Here is a 13467-nt window from a genome sequence, read left to right as displayed (position 1 = left end):
AAGTGGTGCAAATTACATTTTGACACTTTTGCACGATATTGTCATAAGCAAATTTAAGAAATAAGCAGTTCATAAAAATATAAAATGTATGTGCATTTGATTGGAAAGCTCTGTTTGAAGAGTAGTGAACAGTGTTGTCGGCTGGCTGGGTAATAAGGTGTTCTGCAGTGTTTTTCCATTAATGCCTCATTCGAGAGAACGGGAGATGTGCTTATTACACCTGCAGTAGTACCTTGCCAGGAAGGCATAGAATTAAAATATTTTTTTTTGTCAATTAAAAGAAATGATCTAGAAATAGGATTTTTATTCTGCAACTCCAAGATGAAGAATTCTTGAGCGGCAGCAGCTCCGGAGTGAAGTCTGTGTGGTCTTTTATGAAATGAGGGTTAGTCACAAGTGACATGGGGTTGCAGAAAAAGCAAATAGATAGGAATGCATAAAATAAAGCATTGTCTGTACGATGGGAACCAGTCCTGCTCAGGATTGTAAATCCCCTGCTGTAATGAATACCGTATCCAGTTTTGGGCACATTTCAAGAAGTTTGGGCCACCTAGAGAGTGTGGAGGAGTGAGAATGACCTAAGAGGACAGATTGAAAGATTTGGTCTGTTTCTTTTAGAGCAGAAAAGACTGCTGGGAACAGTGAGCCTTCAAATGTGACAATGTGCTGTTTTAAATTTACACAGATTTCTGGCATAGCCTTTGGCATAGGGGAAAGGCATAGTGAAGCGGAGAGCGCACTTTGAATTGCAGATGGAAAGCCAGCTCTCCGTTTGAGATTCGCTCAAGCCAGCATTTCCTAGTGTCTGCTGATTGCTGCGATTCCAGTCGAAGGCCTCGTGAATTACCATGGTAGCTGCGGAGGTGCTGTCTGGCCCTTGGTTTCCTGTAGATGGTGCTGAGGTATTTCAGGCAAGACCCAACATGTTCCTTAGCAAGTTGGTTTGTACAAAAGCACAAGGACACGAATCATTTTATAGTTCAACGTGCCCCTTGCGTTTTGAATGAAATGCCCGTATTTTATAAGGTAGGAATCAATAGCTAGGTCATCGTGACTGTAACGGGATTGCTATAGTAAAGGAGTATTATTAAACTGACAGTTTAGAGTTAATCAACATCGAGTTCCTGGGACCTTTTTTGACTCTAATGTGGAAAACTAGAATGTTTCTCTTTGATTAGTTCAGGAAATAGATTTGGGGGTCTTCATTCATCTTGTCCCCAAACTCCAGCGTGAGGGTGGAACAAGAAGCAACGGCTTCAGGACCAAGAGGCTCCAGTTGTTGGCACCTCCAGTGCTGGCAAATCAGTGTTACAATCAGTGTCTCTTTCAATCCAGCGTTCAATTTAGGGAATTAAGACTGCTTTCACCAAGTTTTATCCGCAACTGCAGGTAATATGTTAGCTTGAAATTAGCTAACTGCCTGCCCGTTTTTAGCAAACTTCGCTTAGCTTTAAATCGGAATAAAAGTGAAAGTATGGGGAGGCTTTTACAGAGGAGGGGATTGTTGGTGTTTTAAAAAAAAAAGGAATCAAACTGCCTGTACACATTTTTAGCCTTGTGGGATTTGAACTGAGTGGTCGATCTAGACTGTCTCAGCAGCTCAGGGAGAAGTGGAATAATTATGTGAGACTTAATGAACTATTAGATGTGATTTGTGTAACTCTACTATAAAATATAAACCACTTGCAATTATTTCACCGAAGGATGGTCAACGTGTCCTTTACAAGGAAATGTGAAATAATTTCAAAGCTCTAAGTAGTCACAACCTCTAGCAAAATCAACAAACTCCAAAACTATAAGCTCACACCCACCAAACTAGAAATTTATTAACGTATTAGTAATTTCAGATACAAATAGCGTAGACATAAAATGAGGTGTGTGTATGTAAAAATTCATAACCCTTTTATAAAATGAGGTGGGATTGTCTTTGTTTGTCAATAGTAATGAAAAAAAAAAAAAGGCTGCAATTCTGTGGGATAGTGGCCAACTTTCGGGTTCCCATTTTGGGGCAGCAGCTCATAGTCGCTGTTCAGGCCAGAGCAGAAGAATAGAGCAAAAGAGCAGTTCCCTAAAAATATTCCCTAAAATATTCCCCAGCTTCCTGCAGCTTGCAGCTCTGGAGGTGGCTTCTGTATATTCATCAGCCTTCAGCTGATCTCACTTCCCGGAATTAGTCCACAATCCTCTGAGCCAGAATAAATATTTAACAACCACGGCATCCTCTGATAAGGAGGTCCGTGGCTTAACTAGTTTCTGTGTTTCTTTCTGTTTCTTTTTGAACTTTGCTCCTTCTAGTATCATTAGGTCTTATGATAGAGAGATGCTGAACAGCTTTCTCCTATTTACTTCTCCCTGTCTCAATTTTAGACTATGATATCCCCTCTCAGTATCCTAATCCCTCATCATGGGTCCCTCGGTATTGCTCATCACATATTATCTAACCAGAGATGAAAAAAAAAAAGTGTTGAACCTAAATTTTCATGGGATAAAATGGAATGTCTTTGAGGGTTTAATAACCAGTTAGAGTATGGGGAATTAAGCTATTTTTGCTCTTGGAGTCTGGGGGAAAAAGGAAAACTTGCAGCAAGGTCTTTGGATACCGGTTAACTGTCTGATAAGACAGCAGATGAAATTCAGTATAGATAGATGTAACATAATGCATGTACGGCCAGACGGCCCTTATATAGTACATAACTGTTCTGAAAAGAGCTTTTGGAATTACAGCAGATAGTTCAGTGAAAAAGCTGAGGGTGCAGTAACAATGCAAAAAAATCCCCATAAAATGTGAAGAGTAGTTAGGAAAGAAGCAAAGAACAAAACAAAGATTTACCTTCTGTAAATTCCTGATGTACCGACTGCACCTTTGAACGCTTTGTGCAATTCTAGGTTTCCGACCAGGGACTACTTAAAAACTGTGTCCCCGAGGTTCACGGCGTGCAATGCAGCCAATGCACCGTTCTCACCTTCCCACAGTCCTGTGTCTTCCTCGACTGTGCGCTCCACAATTTTAGTTGGTTAAGAAGAATAAAGTAGAATTGGAGCTAGGTGACTCCCTAATGCGACTTTGAAAACTCGTTTTCTTGGTATTCTCTTCTCTTGCTGGTTTTTGCTGTTCTGCTTCTGTCCCCTAAAAGAAGGTGGCTTCTGGGTTTGCTGGTCGCCAGCCAAAGAGCTTGGGGCCAGCTCATGGAGATTTGTGAGGCTCACAGTAAAAAGCTTGCTAAATACATGACTTCACGGGGAATCTGTCAGAATGAAGGCAAATGTGGATCCGTACTTCACTTTCTGTGACTTGACTATATTTCATGTTGCATGAATCTTTGCGTGTGTATTGGTGAAATTATTTAACTTTGTTGGCTGGCTGAGGGCAGTCACATAGATTGCTGCTGGAGGGTGTAGCTTATTCCCTGTCAAATTATTAGAGACACAAATTATTTTCCATCCAAGGAGGGGCAGGCAAAAGAGAAATCATGTACATAAAGCTGTAATGAAGGCTTGAAATTGTACGGTTGAATGCAAATGTAGAAGAATGAAATTAAGATCCAGATCAGAACTGAAAATCTGGTTTTCTTGTTGTCTTTAATTCTAGGCTATTGTTGTATAGTGCACTGTAGACAAAATTATGCTGTGGAGAGTGTAATTATGTAATTAAAGCTTCTGCCTTGGTGCGCTTGGACCAAAGAATGAAAGGAACCAACTGTATTTTTTTTTTTTCTGTTTCCTGAATGTTAAACTATGCAGGGAAAATATCCCTGCAAGTGTTCCATGTTTTCATGTATCTCTGCTTCTTTTCAGTGAGCTGTTTTATCAACCCCAGTAGTGTTCAGGTAGTCTCTTAGCTCGCTTTGTTCCTCTCGTTTATTGTCATGTTTTCTCTTGTGAGCATTTGGCCTGGTAGATAGCGTGGGTAACTTCTGCTTCAGGATGCCCTTTGCCTTGATGTATTTGAGAGAATCCAACTTTGTCTGTCAGTTGGTGTATGTCTGGTGGGATAAGCAGCGTTACTGGAGTTGCAGCATTTAATGCAAGAAAAACAGAGGTGTGTGCCGCACTTTGCATGTTCCTTCAGGGTTCGGAGCTTCTGATGAGATGTGAGGTGGAGACAGTGGATTCGTCCTTTCAGTTCCTTTGAAAAAAAAAGGGAAAATATATATAGTATCTGCTCCATTTGCAGCTTGATAAATCGATACATTTTGGAGGTCAGTGCAAGGTTTGAGAACAAAACCATGGCCTCTGCTTTTGAAAAGCATTGTCTGCAGTGAGATTTTCCCTAATGAGTCTGATCATGCAGGAGGCAGGATGGGATCGCGTTTGCTCTCTCACCACTCTGTTGTGGTTTGGTGAATAGTTACACTGGCAGCCAAAGCTACCCAGTGTTTTTGTTTTAAAGCTGAATTTTCAGGTTTCTCAAAACCTTGTATGCAACCAGATGAACACGAAAAAGAGCATGTTAGTTCCTGGCCTACAACTGAATGCGAGGTAAAGATGTTTAAATCGCTACATAAAGAGTTTCCAAGACGTGTATTAGTTCCTGGCCTGTTCCTGGCATGTGTTTAAATCTGTTTTGTGTAGAGGGGAAATTTGTGGGCGTTATTGACACAAAAGTCATACTGTGAGTCTCAGCACACTTGAATTTAAAATTCCAACTGGAATTTTCAAATGCAAACTTCAAAATTTTATTTTAGGCCCAAAAGGTTTTTTTTGCAACAAAGTTTAAAATCAAAGGAGGTATTTAGAAATTCAGCTCTCCAGTGTAGATAAGATTAGCTGTTGCTTAGGATTGATTTGCAAGTTTATATTTGTTCCCAACTTGGTATACATGAAAAGCTGCTATGGACCTTGCCTTTCCCTCCCGGCTGGGTCCCGCTGCTTCTCTCCAAGCTGTTCCCAGGCCGGCGTTCCCTGCCTGCGGGCTGGGCAGCCTTCTCGAGGTTTGCAAGGTGGTGCTAGAGTAGCTCCCTATGGTATGGTACCCTTATAGTGTCTTTACCCTTTTTAAAGTAAATATATTTACCTACCTAGGTGTATTTCGTCTGCTGTCTAGATTTACAGACTACCTGAATGACGTTCATTGCTCTTATCTCCCAGCTTTCTGGGGTTTTTTGCTTATAATTGAAAGCTTATAATTGCTTATAACTTTGCTTAGAACTGAAAGCTTATAATTGCTTTCAGGCTGAACGTGAGGGTCAGACTTTGTTGTCATTGCTGACATGTCCATAATTTCCAGTCCAGTCCTGTTGTCCGAAGTCAGCTTAAAGGCTTAACTTAGTCCCTGTGGTTTCCTAGAATGAAGAAACCATTTAATAGGCACATTTGTGATTTCATGACAAGCAGGAGCAGGTTAGGAGGAAACAAACAACCTAAGCAGAACTGATGGAGTCCGTTATTGTGGAAACGTGCTGTTCATAACACTCCTTGCCCAGTATGGACATCTCCTTCTCTTTTCCCGTGGAGAGGAGGATGGAAATTGGTGATGAAAACATTGTGCCCAATTCGTCTTTGCCCTTTGCAGCTCTGGTCTAGGGAATTTTCCAGTGCCTTTTAGCAGATCTTCAAAAAACTCTTTTAACTTGAGATACTGCTGCAAAGTTAAGAGTAGAGGAGCAGAAGATCAGTGGGGTGAAATCTTTCAAATCCTCCCAAATCCTGTAGGGGATAATGCTCTGTAAGTACAAGTTAAGGAAGCCGTTGCAGCTAGGAATCAGCTGGTCCTCAGCCAGTCTGGGGATGGACAGGGTACAGTCAGTCTTTTCTCATCCTGATGCGATTCCTGTGCAGGGGTGAGTCTGGAGCACTGTTTACATTTGTTATACATTGTAAATGCTCTGTGTATCTATTTTTTTCCTATTTTAGTCTCTGCACAACAGGGGTGGTCCGTTTACACATCAACAACTGGCTGGAAGTGAGTTTCTGCCTGCCTCACAAAATCCATTATGTTGCCACAAACTTTATACCCCCTGAAGCAATTGAGAGAAGCCTGAAGTCTATCAGGTAAGAGCAAGTGCTGTCCCTCAGTGTGTGGCTGGTCCTTCCTCCCGTTCCAAGGGCGGTGCTGCTGGGGGGTGATGTGACACTGAGCTGTAGTGGTGGTGGGGCCGTGGGCTGAGACAGGACTCCCTGAAGCTGATTGCGGAGGTACCGGGGTGCTGCTGTATACGTGGTGGTGGGAAGCCACAGCCTTTGCCTTAACATTACGTGGTTGTAGTGAAAATGGGAGCTCATGCTGCAAGAGAGGTCTGCACTGTTTCCAGTGGGAAGAATCGTGTGTTTGTTATAATCTGTTGACTTAAAATTAATTTTGCTTTTAGAAGAGAGACAGCCCAGGCCCCATGATATCTTACTTCCTGCTCTCCTTGTTTACAGCTTTTTACCTGCAAAAGTAACGAATTCCTGCTTTCTTCCTTTCTTCTACTCTATTCTGTATTTCAGTAGTGCAGATGAGCAGTTTTCAGACTAGTTCTCCAGGCTTAATTGTATGCCAGCACAGTGCAGTCACTGGGGCATCCAGTTACCATACAACTCTCTAGCCCCTTTTTATGGGGAGCATCTTATCTTGTGGCATAAAAATAAGCTTATTCTGCACCCACTTACAGCAAAAGGATGATATTAGAAGTTCTTTTTTACCAGTAGATTGACCAGGTATAATGGTCTGGGAATAACTAAGCCTTCAGGAAAAGTTAGTTTACTGTGCAAATGTATTCCTTTTTTCTGCAGGCCGTACCATGCCTTATTACTTTTAAATGATGAGAAGTCATTGCTTAATGAGCTCCCGTTGGACTGCTCTCCTGCCCTGGTGAGAGTAATTAAAACTACCTCTGCTGTGAAGAATTTGCAGCAACTGGCTCAAGATGCTGACTTGGCATTGCTGCAGGTACGGGGAACTGTCAGCGGCAGCTGAAACCCTTTTAATTCACGAGGCGTTTTCTTTCTGTGTGCCAGTGGGTTTCTGTGGTACATGAGCACGTCAGTTCTCTCGGTGCGCACAGAGTGCACAGAGAAAGCTTGAGCCTTAGAGCATGGGGAAGGGCTGGAGAGACAAAGAGCAGTGCCGCAGTGACAGTGCTCGACAGTCCTGTGGCCACGTCTGAATCACAGATTGCTGTGGGGTAGTGGAGGCGTCTGGAGATCTCTAGTCCACACCACTGCTCGGAGCAAGTCTATTAAAGCAAGCTGCTCAGGAACTTGTCTGTTCAAGTTCTGAATACCTCCAGGGATACCTCCCACAACCTCTCTGAGCCCTGGTCCAGCATTTGACCAGCATCAGAGTGAAAAACTTCCCTCATATCTAGTGGGAATTTCCCAACTTTATGTGTGTTGCCTCCCGTCCCTCTGCCCCTCTGAGAAGAGTGGCTCTGTCTTCCCTGTGCCTTCCTGTTAGGTAGCTAAAACCAGAACAAATAGTACCCCAACTTATGCCCCAGTGGTCTGTCTTGGTGCTGCCACATTGTTGTCTTTGTGCAAATGGAGGCATCCAAAATGCAAGCGAAAGCTTACAGCTGTCATGGCCAAATACTGCTGTTTTCTCTGGATCTGCTAAGATCTTCCCTTCTAAAGAGTTCTGAAAGCCTCTGCAAACCTACCTATTGATTCCCCTTAGTATGTTAGCACGCAGATTTTGCAGAGTCCCAGGAAGAAGCTCTAGTTTAGGCTTGGGCAAAAATGTTGAGCCCGTCTTTCCAAGCCAGCAGCTCTTTCTCAATGCCTTTCCGCTATTGACAACCAGATTTCAAATCTGAATTGCTCAGGGTGATGTGACAAGCCCTTCGAAAGGGCAGTTTGTGCAGTGGAGGGAATGAGACTTGCAATCACGTGAGACACGAGGCCAGCGAGAGACCACTGCAGAAGACTGCGGTCATCATGGTCCTGTGCTTGAAGGGCCTGATGATTATATTAGATGATACGGGAGAGGGCAGAGCCACTCCATGCTTCTAAGGGTCGATTCAGACGCAGGGACGTGATCTATGCTTGGTGTGACAGGGGAGAAGAACACAGCTTGTCATCTCAGATGCTCCTGATCGTATAGGTCTGCGCCTTCTCTTATTTGAAGGGAAAGGCCCTCTTTTGTAAGAAAGTTTCCAGGTCTGCTTACATTGGTCTGTGGTGTTACTTGGCATTATATAGCTATAGGGTGAACTCTGGAAATTCCCTACTGCTGCTGTAGTTTTGTTCTCCACAAAAAAGCAAAGTTAAATGCATCTAATGACACAGGCTGGATTTGATGTCTCGTAGTCGCTATTTATGTGGCTCTGCCAGAGCCATTAACAACCACCGACTTGTTTAACACATTAAAATACTTTGTGTAATTCATTACTGAAATATCTCAGTGCATTAAAAAGGCAGTCTTGGTTTTCCTTTATGTTTGTGTCATAGTAGAAGCTGATTCTTTTGTTTTATTTTTCATGTATAATGCTTAACGCATTTTGTGCATAAACAACAATAGGTTTTTGGGACATGAAAAGTAGCTAAACTTCTATTGATACAGTTTGAAGAAATTCTGTTAAGGCAGGAAATACTAAGTTGCTTAGAAATGTGAAGCGAACCTCTGGAACTTCATAACCTTGTCAAATGCTTTTTGATGTGCCACATGTTATATTAAACCCTGAATTTATTCTGAAGGCAGGGTGAAAGGATGGAACGTTTTTCTTTCATTTCAGCTCAAACAAGACTTTTCCATCATTGTTTGGAACTCCTACTGAGACTTTGAGTTTTGCTTTTTTGGTCTCCTAATTTTTCCCTGTTTTCTCACTGCAGGTTTTCCAGCTTGCTGCACATCTCGTTTACTGGGGAAAAGCAATTATTATTTATCCACTGTGTGAAAACAATGTCTACATGCTTTCTCCAAACGCCAGTGTCTGTCTGTAAGTAAAAGGAAAATGAGTGACTGTAGCAAGAAAGGGGTGAGAAGTGCAGATGTGCTTTCCTTCCCTGTCTTACTGGAGACAGGGTAGGGTCTTTCTTCATGTATGAATTTGTTACGATTGTACAGAACACAAACCATTACATGTGCCCGAACTTGCAAAGCCATATAGGAGTTTGTGTGCGGTAGGGAGGGGCATCACAGCAGATCAATATGCGTGTGCAGTGATGTGGGCCTTGGAAGCAATATTTACCCTGTGAAGCTACTTTTGGTATTTTTAGTATGCGTGCTCACTGGATGTCCATATCAGAAAGGCTCTATGAGCCTGATGCAATATGGAAACATTTACAAAACAAAATACTTTATGATTAAGTCGAATCAATGCGCATTTCATCTGGCACGCAGCACCACCTGAAATTAATCAAAAGTATCAAGTCAGGGTAGTGGTGCTATCACTATTGCATTGTTTCCCCTGATGGCATTTTGTACTTACATGCCTTCTCCCAGACAGAAGGCAATGCAGCCATTTTGAGAGCAGGCAGCAGCAATGCAAGGGAGATGCGGAGGCAGTTGAGTGGGTATTTTTGCTCTGCTGAAGATTGGCAACCCTTTCTGTGTTGGATTTTCAGATGTTTTTAGAGTCTGTGTTGGAACTCAGTTATAGGAAAATAGTTTCAAATCAAAACTTCTCTGATGGAAGTATAAAAATAGGGCTGGAAGGAACCTTGAGGTCATTCGGGAACAACTGTGCCTCTCATATATGGCAGTGCTGTTCTTGAAGACCTTTGTAGATGGAAATCCTAAGACAGACAGTTTTCCTGATGTTTAACTTGACTCTCCTGTACTTCTCATCAGTCATATTGCTTGTCTTGTCATCATAGGCAGGGAGAACAGTCACATCTGCAGCTGCGTTTTGCATATTCAAAGATTGTGTGTTTATCCTGCCCGTCCCTGTCTTCTCTTGACTGCCCAATCCCTGTTCCTTTGATCAGAGACTGCGCAGGTCTAGACTTTTTATAATTTTTATTTTTCTCCTCTGGATTCCCTCCATACCTTGAATAATGTGCTGGAGCTGTATGTAACACCAAGATGAAAGTGCATTCGCTTCTTGCTTACTCTTGCAGGATGCAACATGCCATAAACTATCCTTACTGTTTTTCTCGATCACAGAGAATATTTCATTTGGGTATTGGCACTTCTGTAATGCTTAAATGGATAAATGTTACACTGACCAGCCATATAAAACTGATTTCTGCCTTTACCTCTTTTCTGTAGTTATTCTCCACTAGCAGATGCGTTTTCTTGTCAGTTCCGGGGCCACAACCTGCCGTCGATGCTTTCCAAGTTCTCCCTCCCAGTGTCACTCTCAGAGTTCAAGAATCCGCTCGCACCGCCCGTTCAGGAGGTGAGATGGGGAGGGTACAAGAGCTCCTCGTTCTCCTGTTAATGAGAACAAGGAGTGGTGTTGCTTTTGGAGTACCTTGTCAGGAACCTGCTATTGCGGGTTTAGAAGTTGCCAATTACTGCGTTTCCAGCCATATGATTGTTTTTTCATATCTGCATGCCAAAAAGCTGTGGGGATGTTCAAGGTGAAGCTGTGCGGATGCTCTGTGCTAGCAAAGCACGATCCTAAAAGAAAAATCAGAATGTTTCTTTTCCTTGAGTGAAATACCAGGGAAAACTGAAACCCCATTTGGTCTGTTGAAAACTGTCATAAATTAGTATGGCTGAGTGCAAGTTTGCGGATTGCTCACAATCACATTTAATTTTTTTATATTCCATCTGCTTTAAGTTCACGATCTAGTTTTAAAAGCAAACTGTCTATTCATTTAGCTTTTGATATGCAACTGGAATTGTTTAAAGGCTGTTACAGGAAGTAGACTCAGCATGTAGTCAACAGAAGTCCCTGTGTTACAGCATTAGCATTTTAATGTTCAGATTTGGGGTAATAATATACAGATTTTGGATTTGTGTGCTGTTTTTTGCTTACACATAGAACATGGCTCGCGGCATTTCTGGGAACTGGTGAAATGCACGAAAGTGCTCAATAATGTGAGGTCTCCTGGCTGACACTGTTGCATCCCCAGATGAAGAAGGTTGGACCTCTGAACACAGCCCATTGTGGCAAAGGGAGCGCAGGCAGATTTCTTTAGCTGATTTCTTGTAGTGTTGTTTGCTAGCCTTCAGACTTCGATGACTTGCTGGCTATATGAAATTAGCCACTGTTCATATATCTGAAGATTAACATCGACTGCGCACACAGGTACAATTGTGAGAGAAGAATTTGTTGTAATTACAGGTTGGCAGAGATTATGATTAGAGATAAAGATAACTAATGATGTAGCGTCTCATTCCAATAGTATGTACTGGTGAGCTGCCACCTTGGGAGGCAGGGGAAGAGCAGTGACTACCGTTTTGTCAGTACTTCATTGTAGTTACAGACAAATCTGTGTCCTGAAAATTGAAGCTGAATTAATAGCATCAATTTTATTCTAGCTATAGTAACTTCAGGAGGCATTCTTATTCTCAGTACTCCTTTTAAAATTAATTACTTGCCTTAATGCTTCTCCTTCAATACTTCTGGTTGTTCTCAGACATCCTACTTTTGTTTAAAATACCCAAATAAAGCCTGCCACTTACTGCTGCAGTTATGCCTGGAAACAACAGTGCGCAATCAATGTGTGCCAGAGCTGTTGGAGTGCTAAAATGGCTCTTTCAGAGTGTGTGTCTGCTCTTTGATGCTCACCTGTATGTGGTGGGGTATAAAGCTCAACGGCACGGCTTGTTTTCATCATCCTTTCAGCGTGTGTGGAAGGATGAAGGATGATCCTGTGAAAAGCAACAGAAGCGCCTTCCACAGTCTGAAAAGGGGAGCTGAGATCTGGGGTTGCAGAAGACTTAGAGCCACGTTGGCAAGACACGTGGGTCAAGATGGAGCAGACCACCATACGCTGGTGGGATGTCGTGAGTCATGGCAAGATTCTTTTTGCTAAAGCTAAGCGTGACAGTTGTTGGAGGAGTTTAGACTAGAGAGAGTTTTTAAATGTTTTCATATCAGTACATTAGTGCAGGAGAAGTATTCTACTTTGATTTACATATGTAGAACTCTTTGTATTATTGTTTTGTTTGGAACTAGCCTTTTAAGAGTGATCAATCCCCTCTCCTGAGGTGGTCAGGCTCCAATTGTAATTAACAGAGATCTAGTCGATAGAGCAATTAATCTGATGAAATGTGGGTGGGTTTTTGTTCCGCTGTGCAGTGATAGAAGATGCTGTACTCTGAACTGTAAATATTGTCAAATTGTATTTGCTTTGCCATTGAAAAAAATTAACAAAGTTGGGACCTTTCACTGTAATTTTGTTCTTTGTGTACATAGGAGGGCATGTGGGTTTTTTTTTTAACTTTGAAGATTTTCACCAGTAGTCTGTTATCTTGCGCTTTTCATCATGCTGACAGTACTGTCTCTGTATTTCTGAAGGTCGTCTGTGCTAGAAGGTCAGTGCTGTGGGAAGGGCTGTATTTTCTGCAGGAACCGTTACAGTCTCATGGCATCCATCCCATTTGATTCTTGTCTTAAGCATGGGATTGGCTTCCTCCTTTTGGCACGTGCTTCTGGATGGGCAGAGAATACGGAAGGCATTAATAAAGTCCACGATACAAAATAGGAAAGCTGTTAAAGAGCCTTTCCTCCTGCTTTTATACCAGGTCGTACTGCCCGATTTGAAAGAGGACAGTTATTCTTGTTTGCTTACTGTTACATGGGTGGGGTTGCTCCATTCCTTTGAGTAGATGAAAAAACTGTGACACTGGCATTCTTATACTTGGGGTGCTGTGGTATTTTTTGGCTGGTAGGAGGTACAACCAACCTGAAATACCCTGAACAAGGTTTTTTCTGTCTACATTCTGCTGTTGGTGTCTGTCTGTTGTGTAGGTAGGAGATGCCCAGTGAGTGATGTCTGCCCAGACTGCCAGTGCTCTCAGCGTACCCTGTGCGAGAGGCAGGAATTTTTCGTGAGCCTGTCTTCTTGATCTCGTTTCTTGCCAGTGATGACGAGCAGTATATTGCAGTTGAACTCTCTGGTTGTTGTATATCTACCAGTGGTCTTGTGGTTTTAATTTGAAAAGATTTTCATCTTCGTGTAGTGATTTCTATGCTAGCTTCCCTTTCCCTGTGTTTAACCTGCCCTGCTTGGATAGCAATGTTGCAGCAGTACACGGATGAGCCCATGCCTACAGCTCAGATGATCTAACGATTTCTCAGTGCTGCTGAGAGGAGGCCCTGTTTTTCCTTTCCCCTCTCAGGTGTGTGCACGCATTCCTTCCTCCTTTCCCTCTTCCCTTTACACTGCAGCGCCGGCTCTTGTCCAGCTTGACTCTATTCACTTAACTTGTCTTAGCTGCAGTAGTTTTCTGCCAGGTTAGCAGGTGGAATTCACTCGGGGGAGATCCAGCGAGCTCCGGGGCTGGCACAGAACGAGGGAGGCAATGCCACAGGTGGGGATGTGAGTGAGGAAAGCAGAAGTGACTTTCCCCTTTTCACGGTGGCCCGTTGTCTGTTAGCTCCCCCGTGCTGTGTAGTGCCACCCAGACTTGTGGCAATCCAATGCAGC

At 42.8% G+C, this 13467-nt stretch overlaps 1 protein-coding gene across 3 annotated transcripts in view; it reads left to right on the top strand.

Annotated features, from left to right (window-relative positions):
• The window catches only part of NPRL3 (nitrogen permease regulator-like 3 (S. cerevisiae)), a 46470-nt gene that overhangs the window by 20862 nt on the left and 12141 nt on the right, over positions 1 to 13467 (top strand). For all 3 annotated transcript variants that reach the window (XM_009881918.1, XM_009881919.1, XM_009881917.1), the window contains 4 exons: positions 5854 to 5991; positions 6715 to 6871; positions 8752 to 8858; positions 10133 to 10262. In XM_009881918.1, coding sequence (XP_009880220.1) covers positions 5854 to 5991; positions 6715 to 6871; positions 8752 to 8858; positions 10133 to 10262 — 532 coding nt within the window. The remainder of the gene's footprint in view (positions 1 to 5853; positions 5992 to 6714; positions 6872 to 8751; positions 8859 to 10132; positions 10263 to 13467) is intronic.

The sequence above is a fragment of the Charadrius vociferus genome, unplaced genomic scaffold, assembly GCF_000708025.1.
Source record: "Charadrius vociferus isolate BGI_N301 unplaced genomic scaffold, ASM70802v2 scaffold593, whole genome shotgun sequence".
NCBI classification, from domain to species: Eukaryota; Metazoa; Chordata; class Aves; order Charadriiformes; family Charadriidae; genus Charadrius; species Charadrius vociferus.
Note: the sequence above shows the minus strand (reverse complement) of the source record. Positions and strands in the feature narration are given on the sequence as shown.